This window comes from Phyllostomus hastatus, unplaced genomic scaffold (assembly GCF_019186645.2).
Source record: "Phyllostomus hastatus isolate PE091 unplaced genomic scaffold, TTU_PhHast_1.1 phas_contig_98, whole genome shotgun sequence".
Lineage (NCBI taxonomy): Eukaryota > Metazoa > Chordata > Mammalia > Chiroptera > Phyllostomidae > Phyllostomus > Phyllostomus hastatus.
Window position 1 is genome coordinate 9634667 of NW_025333999.1, and position 21365 is coordinate 9656031.

The window sequence follows — 21365 nt, forward strand, 5'->3', positions numbered from 1 at the left end:
CGCAGGCCCTCCACACCCGCCCCGATCCCCGGCTCCCAGTCCAGATTGGAGGAAGGCAGACGGCCGCCCGCCCGCCCGCGCTTCGCCCGTCCTTCCTCTCTCGCGCGCTCAGCCCCTTCCATCCCTCTTCCTCCTCGGGCGCCTGGCCTCGCGGAGCCTGTCCTGACGCGGTCACGAGGGCGGACAGCGCAGCCCGGACCGCTCCCTGCCCTCCCCCGAGGGCACGCCGCGGCCGTACCAGGCAGGCGCCCGGCCGAGATGCTCCTGTCCTCCCGGGCGCCCTCAGTCCCCGCCACCCGCTCGCCGGGGAAGGTAGGTGTGGGGAGGAGAGGGGCGGGGAGGCACCTGCGCCCAGCCCGAAAAGAAGGCACAGAGCCCTCCCCCAGGGTCCTCGCCCCAAACTATGCGGTGGAAAGAGGTGTGAAGTGCCCCCTCTAAAAGCCACAAAAAGGAAAATTTGAGAAAACCCGTCCTGTCCACGTGGACTCACAGCTAGAAAATACCCTCGAAGGCGCCCAGGGCAGAGCCCAGGTCCGGACAGTACTTCCAGGGGCGAAGGAGCCCGGACCACAGCAGAGCCCTCACCACTTCGGCTCTTCAGAGCTGGCTGCGGGGGTGCAGGGCTGCCTGCGTCCCGGGAGAACTCCGGAGATATCCTGGCACCCTCTGTCCTCTACCAGATGAAGAGCCACTCTCCCCCATGCCTCCCCCTTCCTGTGACAGGGCTGCCTCGCAAAGGGCTCAGCCCACCCTTCCACACCCACCTTTGCATGCCCCTGGAGCTGTGCCCAGGGAGAGGCAGACTGGACCCCCAACAACACCTGAAAAATAGGGTGCTGTGGGGGGACCCCCACCCTCCACATCCCGCTGGAGGACTGAGCAGGGCAGGATGGGATAGGTGGAGGCTGGGTAGGAGGCAGGGTCAGCTGCCATTGGGATAGCTGAGCCTGGAGGGGCTGCTGCTAGGAACCAGCCTGCCCCCCACTTGGGATCTCCCACTCTCCTCTGCCTTGATTTCCCCCCACAAGGGGAGGGAGAGCAGCAGGAACTGGGGTATGCCTGCATGTGTTGCTTTTGGTAGGAGCCCTAATTGGATCCAGCTGGTGAGCTGCCCCTCCTCCCGGCCAGCCCTCCACTTCTCGCTGCAGTCAGGGATGGGCCCAGGAAAGCTTGGCCCCCAGCAAGCCTTTCAAGAGTCAGAAGAAATCCTTGCTCAGACCAGAGATTGGGAGCTGTCCCAGCCTTGTTTAGACCCTCCATGCCCCAGGAACTGGGTTCAGGAGTAACCTGAACCCCTCTTGTACCTGCAGTTCCTCTGGTCTCCATAACTCTTGTGCTGCGCACGCGCGCGCGCACACACACACACACACACACACACACAGAGCTGACACCCTGACACCCTCCTGACTCGCAACCCCCATGCTGCTCACATGCCTCGCCCTGTGGTAACCCCCCCAAGTCATCTGCCCTGTGCTGCCCTTGCATTCCATCACGCAGACACACACAGAGCACCTCGGGAGGCCCTCACAGCCCTTCTGGGAACCCCCAGGCCCCACTGCACACACAAGCCTCACTGGACAAAAACACCAGAAATGGCCCAGTCTAGAAGGTGGTACTGGTTGGTTCAGCCTCCGGGACAGGTGACAGGGGCCGGCTCCCCACCACTGCTCTCTGGGGAGTGAAGCCCTGTCAGACCGCCCCACTGCCTCCATCTCCTGGAAGCCTGGAGCCCTTCCCCTGATCAGGGGGCAAAAGAGCCCAACTGGCCAGTCAGGCATGCTGCTCCCAGAAAGGCCTGTTGAAAAAACAGCCTGGGGGTATAGGAGAAAGTGGTGTGTGTGTGTGTGTGTGTGTGTGTGTGTGTGTATGAGAGAGAGAGAGAGAGAGAGAGAATCAGTGCCACCCCTCATGCACAAGTTTCCCTGACCCACTGCTCAGCCTTCTGCCTCTGCCCCACTGGCACCCTCGCACCTGGAGCCCCCTGAGTCCAAACAAGGCAGCCGACAACCCTCTGAGCTCAGGAGCAGCTCCTGCTGCCTGGAAATGCCCTGTGCTCTCCCCTCCCTGGAACCTTGTCCATGCTGGGCAGTGGGCGACAGCCTTGTGGCTGCCCAAGGCCTCTCCCCAGCCCGAGGGGCAGATGCTCACACAGGGGCTGAGGGAGGCAGAGGGAACTGAAACGAAGTCCCGCGTGTCCAGGCCTCCTCTGCCAGCTGCCCCAGTTCCCTCTGCCTTCCCTCTGGGGGAACGGGCTGACTGTGCAGTGAGAGCCCCAGAGGGCCTGGCCAGCAGGCCCACTCCTGGCCAGCCTCCCTGCCCCCACTCCCACCCGGAGCCTCTGCCCGGGCCTAACAAGCAGCCCATTGTGCCTCTGGGAGCCAGCCCTGGCAGCCGGCAGGCGGGTGCCTGGAGTGGCCTGTTTCCTGGGTGCTGGAGCTCCCACCCAGCCGTCCCCTCTGCCTCCACCCCGAGGTCAAGCCCAGAGGGCACAGGCAGCCAGTCCAGCAGGGCTTTCCCTTCCTCCCTCCTTCCCACAGAGGACGACGTGCAGAACAGCTGCTGGCACACCCGGCGTCCTCCGACCTTGACCCAAGTATGCAGGCCCCACCCTACAGCCTCCCAGCTGGGCTCAGCCTGGACGACTTCATCCCTGCCCACCTCCAGGCCCATGTAGGGTCATCCTCCAGGGGGACTCGGGTGAGTGAGGCAGCAAAGTCCGTGGGGACCTGTCAGGACAGGTGGGGAGCAGCAGGGGTAAAGGTCTGGAGGAGGGGATGGGTCAGAAGACAGCTCTAGGGATCAGGCTGGCCCTGCAGCCCCACCATGGGGAACAGCCGAGCCTTGGCAGCCATCCCTCCCACCCTTCATGGAAACTTCAGGGCCTGAGCTGCTGCTCCTGGCCCCTGCTGGCCCCTCCCCACAGGTGCCTGTGATCCGGAATGGTGGCTCCAACACCCTTAATTTCCAGTTCCATGACCCTGCGCCCAGGACCGTGTGCAATGGGCACTTCCCACCGAGGAGAGATGCTTCCCGGCACCCAGGTGGGTCTGTCCAGGAGAACCTGGTCCAGGAGCCCCATGGGGGTGGGGCACTCCCTGCCAGCTAACTGCCCCCCCTGGGCCGGCACGTGGCTGGCCTGAGGGAGTGAAAGCCAGAACCCGCTGACACATCCCTTCCCTGCCCTCGCCCCTGTGCAGGGAAGGAAGTGTATGTGTGTGGGGGGGGGGGCATTGCTGCAGGGCGGTGGGGTGTGCTCCAGTAGGGCAGGGAGCAGCTTGGGCTGGGTGGAAGGGTGGAGGGTGTGAGCACTCATTGGCTGCAGAAGGGTGTGGGGCCCAAACCAGCGCAGCACAGGTGGACAGGCAGCCCTGAGAGCGGGTCAGCCCCTGGGCTCCTGGGAGTCACCCAGGCCTGGGCCACAGGGTCCTGGGACATCCTGGGTGCAGGGCCCAGAGGAGGCAGGCACTATGTTGAGGGGTCGATTCCTTTAACAAATGGTTGCTGAGCGTGCAGAATATGCTGGGCTCTGTAAGGACGCTTTTCGAGCCTCATTTATGTAATCCCTCGACATCCTGGCAAAGCGTGGACATTTTTCCGGTGAGGAGCCGAGTCTCAGCCACAGTGGCCGAGTCAAGATCCACACAGAAGCCCTTCCCTAGGCTGCTACTCTGGGGACCTGGGGCCGAGGGCCTGGGGAAGCTGGGACTCCGCAGCGCTGTCTGGTGAATGAGTTTCTGTCCCTTATCCAGAGCCTCTCGATCGTGCAGTAGGCACTGTGCTGGGCACGATCACACCCTCCAAGTGCCCCTGAATCCTTGCCACGATGCCCCTTAAAGTGGAAACTGAGGCACTGGAGGTTGACTGCTGTGTCCAAGGTCACATGGCCAGTAGGTGCCCAAGAGCAGTGGCCCGGATTCAGGTCCGTCCCCTCCAAGCCCAGCGTCTTTTCTGCCCCACCCTCTGCTTCCTCAGCTGGGACACCCCAGCATGTTCTGCAAGTAATGATTCCCAGCCCTCATTCTGGAAGCTCGCAGGACAGCCCCAGGAAAGCAGGGCGGGGTGGGCACAGATTTCTCAAGACAAAATCCATTTATATTCACTTTAACTAAAACATAAACAAGCGGAGGCCTGCGGTCCTGCTGGGCATGGGAGGTTGGTGGAGTCTGCGTCATCAGCTCAAACAGACGAGGAGATGTTGAAATGTTCCAACCCACAAGGACCAATGTTCCGAGGAGCGGAGGGGCGGACAAGGCCAGGTGGGGCCCCTGCCTGGGACTCACGCTCTCATGCACATGCCCGCAGACCCTGCTTGGTGTCAGACCTGGCCAGGCCCTGGGAGCCGGCCCTCAGGGACTCAGAAGACCCCCACCTCCCAGCACCCCCAGAACTGGTCAGCCACGTGGACCAAGGACAGCAAACGCCGGGACAAGCGCTGGGTCAAGTATGAGGGAATCGGGCCCGTGGATGAGAGCGGCATGCCTATTGCCCCCCGATCTGTGAGTCTGGGGCCGGGGGCCACGATGGATGGGGCCCTGGGACCCACGTTGAGTGGCTCTGTGAATTAAAGTGGGGGCAACCAAGGTGGTATCCAAGCATTTCAGACTAAATGAGGGGTCCAACCACAATGGGTTCCAAAGGCCGTGTGCCCCACAAAATTACAGGCAGTCTTGTGTGTCCGAGTTGTACCTGGTTTGTGGAGTAAGGGGTCGGAGAATGCTCCTGGCTCCCAAAGGCGGAGGGCCAGCACTGTGAGACCCCTCTTAGTGTCGTGGTCACAGCGCTTGGGAAGTGGTTGCTGGGCAGATGCCTGGCTGCATGCGTGAGCAGAGTCCTGAGCGAGAAGGCCTCATGGCTGTGGGTGAGTGTGGGCCGGCCCAGGCGCCAGGCTCCCAGCAGCTCTGCCCTCCTTGCACCCCCTGCCTGTCTCGAGCCAGCCACCTGCTTCTGGTTCCATTCACCACCCCCTCATCTGAACCTGAACCTGAACCTGAAGTCAGTGACATAGGCTTTCTGCCTCCCAAGGCTGACTTAAGGCTCAGGTGAGGCAGGGAATGTGGAAGACCATTTCCACCTATATTATTGCATTGATTTTTCATTACTTTGCATCATATATTCTTTGTAACAACATCAGAAATATAGGAAAGCAAAGTGAAAAATGTGTGACCCACCCTGCATTTCACAGCTTGGGGTCATCACTGTTGAAGCTCCGCCCACAGTTATCTTCTTTGTGTATCACCAGCCACACAAAGTTACTGTCATTAAGTACCGCACACCCACCCACTGGGGCTTACAGGGAAAAGACTCCATAAGGAAGAACTTCTGTGGCTTCATATTGGGCGGGTGGCCTGACTGTGCCTTTTCTGAACCCAGAGTGTTGACAGTCCCAGGGACTGGTACCGGAGAATGTTCCAGCAGATTCACCGAAAAATGCCAGGTGAGACAGCCTTCCAGCGCCCTCTCTCCCTGCGTGGGCTTCGGGCCCTGGGGCTCGGGACCGGAGGGATGGAAAAGGGAACTTGCCTGCTCAGGAAGCACCCTAGGCTCTGTGCTGAGTGGTCCTAAAACAGGCCAGAGGAAGTGCCCTCCAATCTCCTCCCTGTCCTTGGGGGTTGGGGGGCGATGAGCAGACACTGTCCCCCATATCCTCTGAGCATACTGGGGATCGCCAAGGTCCCTCAGTCACCTAGTCATTCCCTCAACCACCTCTCGAGCACTCAGTATGTGCCAGCACTATTCTGGGTGCAGAGGGTTAAAAAGAACGAAAATGAATGTTCCTGCCCTGGGGAAGCTTAGGACAGAGGGAGACAGAGAACAAACATGAATGCTCAGCGTGGCAGCTGGGGGTCAGCGCTTAGGAAACAGCAGGCCAGGTGCACCCAGTGTGGGGAGGCTGGCAGGGAAGCACCACTGCCCTACCCACCCCCACCCACTCAGCTCAGTGGCGTCGGAGCAGAAAGCTCAAGGAATGCAGGAGTTAGCCCTACAGGGCAGAGGACCCTGGAGACCCAGGGGCAGAAGCAAGCCAGCATGTTCTTGCATCAAGGAGGGGCTGGACTGGAGTGGAGAGGGCATGTGGTGGGAGATGGGCTTGGGTCACGGAGGGCCTTTGGGGCCATTATAGGGACTTTGGCTTTTATTCTGCAAGAGCTGAGGAGCCCCTGGGGAGTTCTGAGCAGAAGAGTAACATGCTCTGACAAGTGATACCTGGAAAGGCTCGTTCAGGCTCTGCCAGGTGGGAAAGAGAGGGCAGGGGTGCACACAGGCGGCCGGCTAGGAGGCCTGGCTTCAGTCCAGTTCAGAGACCACAGCACCTCAGACCAGGGCGGCGGCAGCAGGCCCATTGGGATTCGGAGACAGAGTTGTGGGACTGGATGTAGCAGGAAAGAGAGGAGTCCTGGCTGACTTTAGGACTGAGCAGGCCATCCAATGGAGCCGCCGCTTCTACGTGCAGGGAGGACTGTGAGAGGGGCCGGGTGTCAGAGGCCCGTGGTTCTAGATGTGGTGCATCCAAGCGGAGGTGTTGAGCCGGCAGTTAACTCACAATCCATAGATCAGTGGCCATGCTAGAGCTGCAGGTAGAAATACCTGGGACTCACTCAAAGAGACTTTGATGTAAACTGCCCCGGTAATTCTGATGTGCAGCCAAGGTTGTGAATCCCTGGGCTAGATGTTATCTTTTAAGCCAGAAGACTAGACAAGGTAACCTAGGGAGGAAGCCACAGAGGCCTGAGGATTGAGCGCTGGGAGGCCCCCAGACAAGCAGGACTCAGCTGTACAGACTGAGGGGGTGTGGCCGGGAGGCAGCAGAGAACCAGAGTGGTCTCCCTGCAGACAAGCAGAAGAGGAATTTTGAAAGGAGGAAGGGACCCACTGTGACAAATGCTGCTGATGGGCCCATACACTGACCATTTGACTTGGTAATGTGGAAGTCACTGGGTTTGGGGAAGAGCTGCTGGGGCAAGAATGGTGGGGCTGAAGCCTGCATAACAGGCAGGCGAACTGGGGACTGAGTGAGTCACAGCCAGCCCAGGGCTTTGAAGGAAAGCAGAAAACCCCTCCAGGAACTGGAGGAAGGTTGGGGCCTAGAGAAGGGTATGTTGGTTGGAGTTTGAGGAGCTGTGGGGGCATGTCTGCCTGCCTAGGGGATCGGTGGATCAGCTGGTCCGTTGCTTTCCCTAGGAAACCCCAGAGAAAGAGTCATGAGCACCGTGCGGAGCGGGTCTGGGCAAAGGGGGAAGGATGCTCATGTAGGAGAGGGTGCAGAAGGGGAGAGAGGGAGAGGAGGAAGTGCAGTTTCCCCTACCTGACCTGGTGAGGGCAGGTCTAAAAGGTCAGGGAGTGGGGCTTTGTGGGAACTGGGGAGGGAGGTGCCAGAGTTCAGGGTGAGTCCGCTGCCTGGGTTGGCTGGCTCAGGCCTTCCGCCAGAGGCATGTCAAGCCCTCCCCAGAATGGCCCTCCTGATTCCTTCCCTCCCTCGGGACATTCCTCAGGCCCTGACTCAGTCCCTTGGCTCTTGCTGTGGGCAGGGGCAGGCTGAGAGCAGCTGAGGCAGCCCCACGGGGCGCCCCGCCCTCGCCTGCTGTCCCACCCCTGACCCGGTCCTTTTGCTCTTGCAGACCTGCAGCTGGACTGGACCTTTGAGGAACCACCCAAAGGTGAGGGGGTGGCCCACTGCAGCCTGGCCCTGTGCTTGCCCCTCTCTGCAGCCATACCCGGCTCTGGGGTTCCCTACTCAGCTTAGTTCAGCTGGGGAAGTTTGTGTAGCCCACTTCCGGTAAGATCCAACCTCCTTAACATGTGGTAATTAAGTGCCTCAGCTTCCCTGTCCAGTGAATGCCCAGCCTAGGGCTGTGATTTCTCTTGGCCTGTCTTCATCTGTGAAATGGGACATTACCTACCCCAGAGCTGTTTTGAAGATTTCTTAAAGAGTGCAAAACTCGCCATGCAAAGCCCACATTCAGTGGTCCCAAACACCACCCCACTTCCCACAAGCTACCCAGGAGCGTGGGTGGGCATGGGTGCCAGGCACCCCTAACCCTTGCTCTCACTGCCCCTACCCCCAACTGTCTTCTCCCACCCCCAGTGGCTTCCTCCCGTGCCACCTCTGCAGACTCAAGGCATCCAGGGCCCCCACACAGACCTGCCTCCAGGCCAGGCCAGGCCACCTCTCTGAGCGGGTAAGCTGAAGTGGGGAAGGGACAAGAGAGCGAAGAGGGATACTGGTTTCCTTGTGGGAGACTGGCACCCCCTGGTGGCCACAGCGGGCACAACCTCAAAGCCCAGCCCCTTCTCAGGGTCCGCATGGCCCGGATTCTGCCCTACTGTCCAGGGCCCAAGGGGAATGGCAGACTGGGGTGGACTTTGTACTCATTCCTGGTCAGGACCCTCTGTGATGCTTTTGTGGTTGGCAGTGGGGTTCATCACCTCAAAGATCCACATGTCATATGGGGTGGAGAGCCCTGTGTCCTGTGCCTAGGTATGGACTTGTGGCCGTCACTTCGATGATGCCTGAGAGAAAACAAGGGGGTGGGAGACCCCAAGTGTCCTCCTAGATGCTGCTGAGAGAGGAACTCCCCTAGAGAGGTGAAGAATGTGGCTGCTTTTCTGTGCAAACTACACAGGCCCAGCCCAGCTGCCAGGAGCTGGTGAGGCTTCACCCTGCTGCCCCTTGGGAATCAGGAGTTTTGCTTGCAGGGAAACCAGTGAGGTTCTTACTCCTTCCGGGAGGGGCTAGCCCCACTGGCACAGCCATAGCAGGCCTGTGGCTCTCTGATTCATCAACAAGATAGAGGCTGAGTGTGCAGGATCTGGACTCAGAGTTCTGGGTTCAAGCTGGTGCGCGGCCATCAGCCTTGTGATTGCCTCAGTATCCCCATCTGGCAAATGGGAATCATAGGGTGGCTGTGAGGACTAAGGTTCATAGCAAGACTCCACAAGCATTATTAATCAACAGGCTTAATTGTGACTAGAGCTTCCTTGAATTAGGAACAACACAGTCCAGTCTCATTTTCATGGGCAATACCAATATTATTTTGAAAGTAGAAAATAGAGTCATGACTACAGTGAACAAACTCTGGCCCTCCAGTCAGACATTCCATCGTTTGGTAAGCTTGGCGCAGTCACTCCACTTCGTGAAAACTCTCCAGTTCAACAGAGTCTGGAGCATGTAAGCCGGCCAAGAAGGAAGTCCCAGAGGGGACTAAGGCAGCTCTGACAGCACAGCGCCTGGAATGTGGCCTGAGTGGTCCCCAGATGAGGTCACTGAAGCCAGCGCTCAGAGCGCTGAGGCCCAGGGCTCGAGGGTCAGGGCTGGGGCTCTTTCCCTGCCCTGGGTCCTCCTTGGATGAGGGTGTAGTCCCATACCCTTGGGCATGGGTGCAGACTGAGTGGCATGGCAGCCAGAAAGACCAGCTTCTTTGAATGAGCACAGACACACAGCCGCAGTCATGGGGCCGGACCAAATGCAAACGCAGGCTGTTCAGCAAGCCAGCCGGAAAGGCCACTCACGGAGCCTGTGCCTGTGTCAAGCCTTCTCCTGGTGTCTCAGCTGTGTGCCTCTCGTAAGCTTCCCCACACCCTCGCGCAGGTGGGAATCATTCTCACATCACAGGTATGGAATCTGAGGCTCCAGCGGTTCAGTAACTTGCTAGAAGGTAGCACAGCTAGGTGGGAGAGCTGAGGTTTGAACTCAGCACTCATAATTCTCCATTCTGTAATGCTGCTCCATGGCCCCGAGCAGGAGAGGACTGGGTGCAGCTCCCTCTGCCGGGCTGTGTTCTCACTCACGCCTCAGTTTTCCTAAAATGAAACTGAAGACACACCTTTCCCTTTCTTTAGAAGAAGCTGGGACTGCTCTGAAGAGTTTCCTAGAAGCACCTTCCACTGTAATTCTGGAGCATCCTCCAACCTGTCCCAGACCCCAAATCAGGTAACCCGCCCAGTGCACTCCCCACACTGTGCCCAGTGCCTTCCTGGCCAGGTCCCTCTGCGGGAAGGGCGCAGATAATGCCCTTTCAGTTGGGGCCTGTGCAGCTAGGCGAGCGCAGGACCCATTAGGAGGGGCTGGGGGTCATCAGGGAGGGGCCCTGGCCTGAAGGCCTGCCCGGGCCCCAGCCCCTCTCTACTCAAGCTGATGCCTGCCCACTCCCACGCAGGTGCCCAGGCGCCTCGAGAAAGCGGACAACATCTGGACGGAAGAATCTTGGAACCAGTTTCTGCAAGAACTGGAGAGTGGGCAGAAGGTGAGAGTGGGTCTGGCCCTCTGCAGGTGGGTGCGCCCCTCAGCTAGTGCATTTGGCAAATGGGTTCACCCCCTCTGACTCTGCCTTCCTGCCCTTAGCCCAAGAAACCTCTGGTGGACGACCCTGTGGAGAAGCCCTCCCAGCCCATTGAGGTGAGTACTGCAGGGAAGGTGGGGGAGGGGAGGCATTGATGTTGGGGGACCAAGGAGACAGATGCTGGGTGAAGTTCACTCTGACTGTGGGCAGAGGACACAGATCCCAAAGCTCTGATCCCCTCCAGCCCCATGCAGTTTACCTCTGCCCGGCATACAGTAGGCACTCAAACTCGCGTTGAATAAACGTGTGTTGATCAAAGTAGGAGCAGAGGAAAGAGTGGGCAGTGTGGCCGGAATTGTTGGGAAGTATTCTTGGAGGTGGTGCTGGGCTCTAAGGAGCTGGGAGGGTTTGGCCAGGCAGAGAGGGTGCTTGGGTGGGGGAGGTGCAGAGGCAAAGTCTGGGTGGCAGCGTGGGCTGTGTAGGGGGCGGGGAGCCAGCTGGTACAGTGAAGCTTGTCCATGGAGGACTGGGTGGGACAGGAAACGGGGAGCCCTGCAGGCTTGGACCGAGAAGTAACACGACAAAAAACGGTGCGGAGGGACTATGGGGAAGTCCTGAGGCACTGTCTTGGGTGCTGGATAGGTGAGCTGGGTCAGGAGGGAGGGGCCGGTGAGAGGCTGTGGGCAGGCCCTCCTGACACCCTGAGACACACCTCCAGGCAGGCTCAAGGGCAGGGCGCCGGTCCTGGCCCGTGCCCCGAGCCCGCCCTTTACCAGAGCGCAAGCACCGCGTGCTTTGTCCTGCTGCCCACTGGGCTTCTCACGTCTGACCTTTGACCGGCGCCCCCAACCGTGCACTGCCCAAGCTCCTCCCCACCCCGTCCCAGGTCTTGCTGGAGAGAGAGCTGGCCAAGCTGAGCGCGGAGCTGGACAAGGACTTGCGGGCTATTGAGACCAGGCAGCCATCCCCCAAGGTACACCTGCCCAGCCTCCCTGGGAGACTCTGGGCCCGAGTGTGCGGCAGCTGGGTTCGGGGGAGCGGGGCAGGCCACGGCACCCCTCCGGCTGCACGCAGCGCGCCTGGGGCGGACTGGACGCGCGTCCGCGCTCTCCTCCTCTAGAGGCGGGGCGTGGGCTTCTCCGCACGGCTCCCGGGAGCTCTTCCAGGCCGATTCCTGCGTTAGCTTGATGTCGAGCTGTCCGGGCTCCCCGCCCGGTCCTGACTTCAACCCGCAGGGATTCCCGCGCGGCCCCGCCCGCGGCCCCCTCCCCGCTACCCCCTCCCCGCTACCCTCCCCCTTCCGCACGCCCCTCCCCACGCCCCTCCCCGCGCTTCCTCCCCGGCTCCTTGGCCCCTCCCGGGTCCCGCCCGCTCGGACCCGCCCCGCCCACCTTCTCCCTCGGAGCCACGAACTCTCCCGGAGGCGGCGGCCCTGACTGCCGCCGGTCAGTCCCGGCCCTGACCGCGCTCTCCCCCGCAGGCGTCCCAGGTGCCTCGACGGTCCCAGGAGCAGCGGCCCCCCGCGCAGTGAGTGGCCGTCGTGCGCGGAGGGTGGCGGGGACGTGGCTGGGGAGCGGACGTGGCTCCGGGAGGGGACGTGGCGTGGGGACAGGGTCAGGGGGGCCCCGTGGAGGGCTGCAGGTGGCGGACAGGGACTCGGTGCCACTCGGCGCGGGGACCGAGGTTGGGGGCGCCGTCCCCGGCCGCCAGATGGACACTGTCCTCAGCCGAGGGCTGTGTGGCCACGGCCAGCACTTCCCAGCGCGCCCCCGCCTCCCTGCCGGCCGCACCCTTTCCCGGCCCGGCCCTCCGCTTTGGGAAGTAGGACGTCCTGTGGCGAGCCTGGGGGCCGCGGGGGAGGGAGGCCGCTGGCCATCGGGCAGACGTGGGGCGCTCGGGGATGAGCCTGGCGGGGCGGGAAGCCAGACAGGTGGCTCACTCACTGTGTCCGCGCAGCCCCGCCTCCGCCTGGAGCCCCAGCTTCCCGAATGCACTTTACCGGGGTTCCTCCCGACCCCTGAGCCCCCACAGAATGGCGGATGGAGGAAGCCCCTTCCTAGGTCGTAGGGATTTTGTCTACCCTTCCTCAACCCGAGGTAAGGACCAGATCCTGCTCTTCTTCTCACCCCGACGCCTCCGTCTGGTGCCTCCGGGGGTGTGGCGGGAAGATCCTAGAGCCGCTGCTGCTGCTGGTGCCGGGTGGGGAGGGGAATAACCCCATCCCAGCACCGCCCCCCTCCCCACCCCCACACATGGCCTTCCCAAGCTGAGCGCATCCTTCTCCGCAGACCCTAGTGTCTCCGAACGAGGGGTCAGCCCTGCCAGGAAGGAAGAAAAGAAGGTAAGGGGGTGGGAGCCTCAGCGTAAGGGTGCCGAGAGGGTCGGAGGCCTGAGGCCGGTCCTGGCGGCTGCTTGACCCGGGTCGCCCCCTGTGTCCTCTCCCCCTCACAGAGGAAGGCTGCCAGGCTCAAGTTTGACTTCCAGGCACAGTCCCCCAAGTAAGTGCCCTTCTCCACACCCCTGACCCCTGGGGCTGGCTCTGCACTCTGGGGGAGGGGCGCAGGCCTGAGGGGGGCATCCCCAGCGGGTGGAGGGCACTCTGGGTGTTTTGGACAGGCTCTGAGAAGGAGGGGGAGGACCTCAGCTTGCTGCTGTCCTTGCTCTGGCCTCCAGGGAACTGACCCTGAAGAAGGGTGACATCGTCTATATCCACAAGGAGGTGGACAAGAACTGGCTGGAGGGGGAACACCATGGCAGGGTGGGCATCTTCCCTGCTAATTATGTGGAGGTGAGCAGGAGCCCGCAGGAGCCCCTGTGCAGAGCCCTGGTCCTGGTCCTCCCACAGCTTCTCTCTCCGGCTGGCTGCCCTATCTCACAGGGTCCCCAAGAGGCAACTGGGACCTCAGGGTGGGGGCCACGTCTCAGCCTCATTCCTAACCTTGGCCCCTTGGTGTGGCCCAGCACTTGGCCATCACTCGGGAAGTGTGTGTTCAGTGAGGGCTGCAGGTGGATCCCAGCCCATGGGGAGAACCAGGGACCGCCAGCCTGTCAGTGCCCCAGCCCGTCACCACGCAGAACCCGTCTCTCTCAAGCTGCCTTGGGGATGAATCCTAATGACACCTGGCAAGAGTACAAAGTGTGTGATGTTTACAGGTCACATGTACCTGCGGCATCTGCATCTTCTGTACAGTTGACCTTAAAACAATGCAGGGGTTAGGGGTGCTGGTCCCACACAATCAAAAATCTACTGTAACTTCGGACTCCCCCAGAACTTAACTACTACTAGCTCACTGACCAGAAGCCTTATGGGTAACAGAAACAATCGATTGACTCATATTTTGTATGTCATCTGTATTATATGCTGTATTCTTACACTAAAGTAAACTAGAAAAAGAAAATGTTATTAAGAAAATCATAAGGAACAGAGGATACATATATTTTATGTACTCGTGACATAACTTTTTTCTTTTCTTTTTAAAAATTTATTTTTAGAGAGAGGGGAAGGGAGGGAGAAAGAAAAGGAGAGAAACAGCAATGTGTGGTTGCCTCTCACATGTCTCCTACTGGGGACCTGGCATGTGCTGTGACTGGGAATTGAACCAGTGACCTTTTGGTTCACAGGCCCGTGCTCAATCCACTGAGCTACACCAACCAGCGCCATAACCGCTTTCTTAGTTTTTTAAAAAAGTATTTCTAGGCTACATGGTTCATGTGTGAGTTTCACAAATTGTCGCAAATCTCCAAAAATTTTCCAATATATTCCCTGGGAAAAAAATCTGTGTATGGGTGGACCCCCGCAGTTCAAACCAATGTTGTTCCAGAGCCACCTGAATGAGCCCCTTGTCCCTCCATTAACCCAGGGAAGTGCTAGATCTGCCCACGTTACAGATGAGCTTGCGAGGCTCAGGGACACGTTGTTAAGTAGAAGATCCAGACTCTGAACACGGACACAGGTTCTGGGTTTGACAGGTACAGCACTGTCAGCTCTCTTCGGTATTTGTGCCTTCTAAGGGATTTCAAGCTATCTAATTTATTAGTTCAAAGTTGTTCATAATATTTCCTTATTTCCTTCTAATGTTGCTAAGATCTGTAGCAATGTCCTTTCTTTCCCTCCTGATATTGATAGTTTGTGTCTAATTCTCTAATTCTGGCTAGAGATTTGTTAGTTTTATGGATTTTTTCAAAGAACCAACTTTTGATTTTATTGATTTTTCTCTATTTTTGTTTTCCATATAATTGATTTTTGCTTCTTTATTATTTTCTCCTGCTTACATTAGTTTTAATTTGCTCTTCTTTCATAGTTTTTTAGGGTGGTCGTTTAAATGGTTGATTTGAAACATTTTTCCGAAATATAAGCATTTTAAGGCTATAAATTTTCCTCTAAGCACTGCTTTAACTACATCCCACAGATTCTGATACATTTCTTTTTATTCCGCTCAGACTGTGTTCTCATTTCCTCTGTGACCTGCTCCTTGACCCATGGGTGAGGTTCTTGTTTCATTCAGGCACTTGATTGGACAGCCATCAGTGGGCCTCCCCTGCCCTCAGAACTGTCTCTCTGACCCTGAAATTTCACAAAGTGGATAAAGTATCCCATGCTGTCAGTATTTACATCTTAGTAAGAAATAGTGTATTAGCTTCTAGGTTTATGAGTGGGGTGAAGTGAAGGGGACATGCTGACTCGGGGCAACGGGGGGTAGAGGGGAGGAGGAAGAGAGACACTCGGTTCTTAGCGAGAGTAAAATGTCAGACCCTCACTTGTAGAGCAGGCCACCAGGCGGTCCCCGCCCCTAGGCGCTCATTTCCCCCTGCCCTCTGAGCTCAGCTCTCTCACTGGACTGGCTTCCATCCGGGCACCCACTGCCCCAGTCAGTAATGCCCACTCCACGTGCCTCCAGTGGAAGTGCTTCCTCCAGGGGTCTTCCAGGCTCACAGTGCCCTTGGCTGGGCTTGCGCCCCTGGCCACCCTAGGCTTGCGTCAGGTGTCTGTCCCCTCCCCAGCCTGGGGACAGATCTCACTTACACCGCCTCTGTTGTCTAGGCTGATCCTTCCTCATGGTCTTTCTCCCTGCAGATGCTGCCTGCAGATGAGATCCCCAAGCCCCTCAAGTCCCCGACCTACCAGGTGCTGGAGTACGGAGAAGCGGTGGCCCAGTACAATTTCAAGGGGGATCTGGAGGTGGAGCTGTCCTTCCGAAAGGTGCGGCCAGGCTGGGTGGGGGTGGGGGTGGGCGGGGGCTGGTGAAGGTGGAGGGAAATGTGTGCCCTAAAACATTTTGTGAGAGTTGGGTGTATCTGTCTTCATTCAGTACTTCCATTTTTTTTTCTTGGCCTCTTTGGATATATTTCCCTTATTTTAGCCCATTTTTGAAAAGTCTGAAACTTCTAGAGTAGTTGTGCTGTTCTTTTAATTCCAGGTTGGTAGGTTTTGAGGATCACAATTGGCATTTTTTTTAAAGAAAATAAACTGGAAAAATTAGAATGCCTTGCATGTAGAAAGGGCATCCCTTCCCATTTTGGGCCTTAATGTGTATACGTATGTGTGCCCATGTGTGTGTGCCCGTGTGTGTGTGTGCTGTGTACTGGGTTGGTACAACACAGTTTTAACTATAGAATGAGTTCAAGAAAGCTTGAAAAAAAGTTGTCCTAGAAAGCAGGGAATTGATCTCCCTTTGGTTGATTTTTGGGGCAGAGGCCATGAGTGCCCCTAGTGAATGTCCTTCCCCAGGGCAGTCCCCCCACCCCCACCTCTGTCGCATCACAGGGCTGAGGAAGCTCCGGCTACCTTCCAGGGGTTTGTTGGCAGTGGTGACAGGGTCACCCCATGTGGAGGCGGGGACAGGACCCAGTCCTGGCCGTGGTGGCTGGTGCACCTAGTACCCCTTACCAATCTAGCATCGATCTCCGCTGCTCCTCACAGCGACAGTACTTCTTCCCTCCCTTCCCAGGTGGGGAAACTGAGGCTCAGAGGCAGAGTGACCTGGCGGAGCTGCATAGCTTGAAATGGGCAGGGCCTGGCTCGGGTTTGTGTTGTCTGCCTCCAGCCCCCTGTGCGTGGAGCTCTGCTGGGAGAGCTGGGAGCTCAGAGGGGCTGTATTCCCCAGGGGCAGGACCTGACCCAAACCCAGCGCCACATACTGTGGGAAGGGCTGAGACTTCTGCTCACTCTGCCAGGCAGCCCGGGTTGGCCTCCTGACCCTCCGCTTCCTAGTCTTGTGACCTCTGCATAACCTGCCGACCCCTCCGAGCCAGATCCTTCTGGGCACCCGCGTAGGCGCCCTTGGGTGCATGGGCCCAGGAAGGCCCTCCAGATGCTAACTCCTCTCTCCCCACAGGGGGAACGCATCTGCCTGATCCGAAAGGTGAACGAGAATTGGTACGAGGGGCGCATCTCGGGCACAGGGCGCCAGGGCATCTTCCCTGCCAGCTACGTGCAGGTGTGCCGCGAGCCCCGGCTCCGCGTCTGCGACGAGGGCCCCCAGCTCCCTGCGTCTCCCCGCCTGACCACTGCCGCCCGGATGGCCGCCCGTCACCCCAGCTCCCCCATAATGCCACGCAGTCCAACTGACCTCAGCGACTGGGGGGGCCGGACCTCCCCCCGCCGCACTGGCTTCTCCTTCTCCACGCAGGAGCACAGACCCCAGGCCCAGGTAAGGTGACCTGTCTCAGGTGGAGAGCTGACCCCTGCTCCCTATCCCATTACCCCCATTCCCATGATGGGGCTGCACATGGAAACCCTTCCCAGCCCGCCCCAGGACTGACTGGGCAGAACCTGGCACCACAGCCCCGCCCTGGCCTTGTGGACCTTTCTAACCCTCAAGTTGGTTGTGGCCTTCCAGCTGTATCCCAGGGAGAATGGGGTAGCCAGCTGGCTCTAGGTGGGACCCCAAAGCCAGCCCAGGCCTCCTGACCCTTCAGACCCCACTTTTGTGACTGGTCTCTAGCAGCCTCTGGCACAGGGTCGGGTGGAGAGTCAGGGGTGTGCTGTCAATGTGCCGCGTGGCCCTGCGTATGTAACTTACAGTCTCCGGATGTGGGTCTCCTCGCCTGCAGAAACGGGACAATATTCCCACTGCAGAGAGCCATTGGGCAGGTTTGAACTAACAGTTTATGGTTAAGTATAGTTGATGGTCTGCGTGTCAACAGCCCACAGACACGCGGCTCACTCTGGCAGTCAGTCCTCTCTCACGCAATCAGCCAGTGTGAGCAGGCTGTGCCTCCTCCCACCGGCCGCCCCACCTGAGCCCTCCCTGTGAGGGGAAATGCTCACAAACCCCTGTGCGGTGCATGGGGACTGAGGGGCAGGGGAGAGTGCAGGGAGGGCTGCCCCAGGGGAGTAGGAGGCCGCTTTACTGCCCCTGCCTCATGCTGGCTTGTGTCTGCCTCTCCTCCCGCGGACCCCTAGAGTCTCGGCACCCCTGGGTCTTCTCTGTCCCATCCTGGAGGCTCCAGCCGTCCCCTGGACTTGGGAACCTCCTCACCCCACACCACTCAGATACACTGGACCCCGTGAGTACTGTCTGAGGGTGCTTGGTTAGGGGTAGGGGCCGCTGGCAGGCACTACTGAGCACACTGACCCCCCAGTCCACCCTGGCCCCCCAAGTGGATTTGGTAAACTCCTGATAGGTAGTGCTGGTTCTTGCTGGGCTTACAGGTGACTTGGTGGCAGGGGTGGGGTCACCTGTCTGCAGTGTCCCAAGCTGTCCCTGTCAGTCCTGCAGCCTCAGAGCAAGCCCCCCACATTCAGCCCCCAGCTGCAGTCCCCTCCCTGGGTTTCCAGCCCTGAGGCCAGTGTGTGGATGCATGAAGTATGGAAACTGGCAGAACAGACTTGAAGAACGGGGAGCTCCAAGGAGGCAGGGGTGGGTGGTGAGGGCCTGGAGGGCAGGGAGCAGGCCTGGGGGAGAAGACACCGCAGCCAGACAGAGCCACCATCCCTGGAGCCAGGCCAGGGCTAATGGGAGTCCAAGAAACCCTGGGATGACCACTGGATGACACACGCTTGGGTGTAGATTCTGGGTGGGGTCTGAGGAAGGGGTGGGGCCCTGGTGGTTGCCATGACAATGTCTCCTGCAGGTACCGTGCGATGTACCAGTACAGGCCCCAGAATGAGGACGAACTAGAGCTTCGGGAGGGGGACCGGGTGGATGTCATGCAGCAGTGTGACGATGGCTGGTTTGTGGGTATGTGGGCCTGGTGGGGTGCTGCAGGGCAGGCTGGACGGGGGCATCTCAGGGTCCCGGGGGTGTATTGGCTCATAACCTGACCTGCCACACATACCTTCTGGCCTGGCTCCTGGGGAGGCCTGGCCCTGGATGCTTCCTCTGATCCATTGCTTCTGCTGTTGCCCTCATCCCTCACAGAGGGATGAGGCCCAGGGTCATCGATCGATTCAGTGTATCCCCCACCCCCACCCCCAGCCAGCAGCTAGCTCCCCCCAACCCCTCTCCAACGAAAGGAGAGAGAGGTCCCAGCCCTCAGGGCTGGCCCAAGGACAGCGCAGGCAATGGACTAACACAGGAAGCCTCAGGCTGGCCTTGGCCTCTGCCTGGCCCTGGACCTGCAGGTTTCTGATGGCCTGCTTCCCCACTGTGGGCGGGCCCTGTCCAGGCCTCAACTTCAGAGCCCCAGCCACCCTCAGACCCTAGTGCAGCAGGCTGCCTGGGCGGGGCACTCAGGAGCATCCTGGACCCGGCAGCCCGCCCTTTCTCCCCTGAATCCCAGCACCTCACTGGTGACCAAGCTTCAGACACACCTGTGATCGATTGGGAAGCACTAATGAGTTAAAGGTCCTTACCTTGGAGGGCGGGGCTTGGGGCACTGCTGCATTCTGCTCTGTACATTTCTGTGTTCAAATTTCTTTAATCTATTAATCAAGTTTTGCAAATTTATATAGACAAGGAGAAAAAGCACCACCTTTGTGGTATAAGCCACATGTGCTTTTAGAGGAAAGGTCTAGAAAGTTCAGTTTCTAGTCACATTAGCACATGTTATGTGCTCAGTAGCCACGTGTGGCTTATCACTGTGGACAGTGCAAGTCAGGGAGGGCTTCCTGGAGGAAGTGGGGGAGCTGGGCCTTGAAGGGTCACAGAGTGGGAAAGGAATGCCCCCCAGGCAGGGGGACAACATCAGCAAGGCTTGGGTACAGGGTGGGCATGGGCTGCTCACAGGGAAACTGATGCCAGCCTGCCAGGAGGGGAAGGCCAGGACGGCCACTTCATGTTCCTCCACCTTCTCGAGTCCCCCTCCACCTCCCCAGGACACGGTGCCTTCGGGGGTTCAGCAGGCCAGAGGCCTGAACTTCAGGTCCACCTTGACCTTTATGCAGCAAAGTGCTTTGGGGGGATTCACTTGCCTCTTGGGCCTCACCTGCCCGTCTCTGAAAGGAGGGTGTTGCACTTAGACCAGCGGGACTCCTCCAGATTTAAGTTCTGTGGTTCCTCCCACTGGCATCCTCCCGCTTCCTTGTTTTCCCGAGGAGGGGTGAAGTCATTCCTTGCTGTGTTCGCAGTGCCCCACAGCCATCGCAATCTCAGTTGATCCATCATTACTGAATTCAGCGAGTGTAGCTTCACTTATCTAAGCTTCTGCCACTAGAGGACGGGAATGAGGACAAGTTTTCCCTCCATCTGCAGTTGTGGGCACTGCCAGCAGGGGGCAGGGCCCTCATAATCTATTTAAAAAAAGAAGTATGGGGCATGATCTTTCTGTCTTTCCTCTTTTAGGTGTCTCCCGGAGGACCCAGAAATTTGGGACGTTCCCTGGGAATTATGTAGCTCCGGTGTGAGAGGTCTCCGTGGCATCTCAGAGCCCAGCCTGGATGGGTGGGCAGCAGCAGCACTGCTCCCATGCAGAGAACACCCCTCCTCCGCCCCTAGGACCTGGCCATTGGCATCCGCAGACACCCCAGAAGCCTGTTTCCCGGAGCCCCTCGAAGCCCCCTGGACTGATTCCCACCCACAGCACACAAGCATTCCTCCCACAGTCCTTTTATTTCCTCCCCTTCCCGACCCCCCAAATATAGAGGTCTGCTTTGAAGTGGAGACTCTTTCCAGGCCTTATTGAGACCAGACCCCCGAATCTCCCACCCCCACCCTGCTATGGCATCTCCTCTAACAGGGACTGGCTCCCAGCTTCACCCCCATGGGGTTCCTCTAACAAGGACCAGCTTCCTAACCTGATGGAGACCAAAGGCCACCGCCTGGAGGGGGTTCCTCCCCTTTGACTCCAGCTTGCCTGCCGCCCCCTTTGCCTTCCTGCTTCCAGCTGGACCTGGGAGTGAAGTGGGGGGTGGACGCAGCACCTCCTTGGCACTTGAGGCCTGGCCAGGGGTTTCACCTGCAGGCCCCCCTGCCCAAAGGCTGCCCAGCCCCGGACCTGGGCTGCGTGTCTGTTTTGCTGCTGCAGCGCCCAGGAAGAACGGGCCTCTGAGGCCTGCCTGTCCCAGACTTTTCCAGGAGGCCGATGCGTGCTGCCCTCCTGCCTCCCCAGCCTCCCCCAGCCCCAGGCCCCCCTGGAAGAGAATAAAATAAATCCAGACGCCAGGGACCTCGCCTCGCACTCCTTTGTTGGGAGTGAGGGAGAGGGTGCTCCCGTTCAGGATTGTGGGGATGCTTTCTTCAGTGGGCTGTGCTGGGAGTCACATGGGATGTGAGTATGCGTGTGTGTACGGGGAAGGTGGGAAAGCTGCGCTATTATCTCTACAGATCTCAGGCCTCAGGCAGCCTTGGGCAGCCCCCAGGGTCAGGCGCCTGTCTGAGAAGCAGCACAGAGAGAGAGAGAGAGAGACAGCGCTGATGTCGCGGGGACCAGGGCGAGGCCTGGCTGTGGGGAGAAACCAGAGATGGCCCTGAACGTGCCCTCGAGTGCAGGGTGTTTGGTTCTGGAGCCACTGTGGGGTTGCTGGGCTGGATGACGTGTCTAACTGCTCCATTGCTAACGTATCCCTTCTGTGTGCCCCGTTCCACACCAAAATGCTGTGTGTCTGTTTACTTTCTCCTTGCGGCTTGGGATTTTGAGCAGTCGACCGTGGGGAGCTGGGAGTGGTAGGCCACAGCTCTAGCCAAAGGGACTCCTCGCCCAAGGTTT

At 59.0% G+C, this 21365-nt stretch overlaps 1 protein-coding gene across 4 annotated transcripts; it reads left to right on the forward strand.

Moving 5' to 3' along the window:
* The first annotated feature begins 114 nt into the window (after positions 1 to 114).
* On the forward strand, positions 115 to 20320 carry SORBS3 (sorbin and SH3 domain containing 3). 4 transcript variants are annotated; one of them, XM_045852875.1, is made up of 21 exons: positions 115 to 312; positions 2538 to 2697; positions 2924 to 3041; positions 4303 to 4496; positions 5371 to 5434; positions 7617 to 7655; positions 8084 to 8177; positions 9838 to 9928; positions 10155 to 10241; positions 10340 to 10393; positions 11164 to 11250; positions 11758 to 11804; positions 12234 to 12373; positions 12566 to 12618; positions 12729 to 12775; positions 14718 to 14760; positions 15352 to 15477; positions 16613 to 16927; positions 17683 to 17786; positions 18354 to 18460; positions 20003 to 20320. In XM_045852875.1, the coding sequence occupies exons 2-21, from the start codon at positions 2596 to 2598 to the stop codon at positions 20062 to 20064; spliced, it is 1974 nt and encodes a 657-aa protein (XP_045708831.1). In that variant the 5' UTR covers positions 115 to 312; positions 2538 to 2595; the 3' UTR covers positions 20065 to 20320. The 4 variants fall into 4 exon arrangements, with proteins under 4 accessions (XP_045708831.1, XP_045708828.1, XP_045708830.1 ...); XM_045852872.1 differs by lacking the exon at positions 14718 to 14760 and adding an exon at positions 12951 to 13065 and having other exon boundaries at positions 8111 to 8177; XM_045852874.1 differs by lacking the exon at positions 14718 to 14760 and adding an exon at positions 12951 to 13065 and having other exon boundaries at positions 116 to 312; positions 2969 to 3041.
* The last annotated feature ends 1045 nt before the right edge of the window (positions 20321 to 21365 follow it).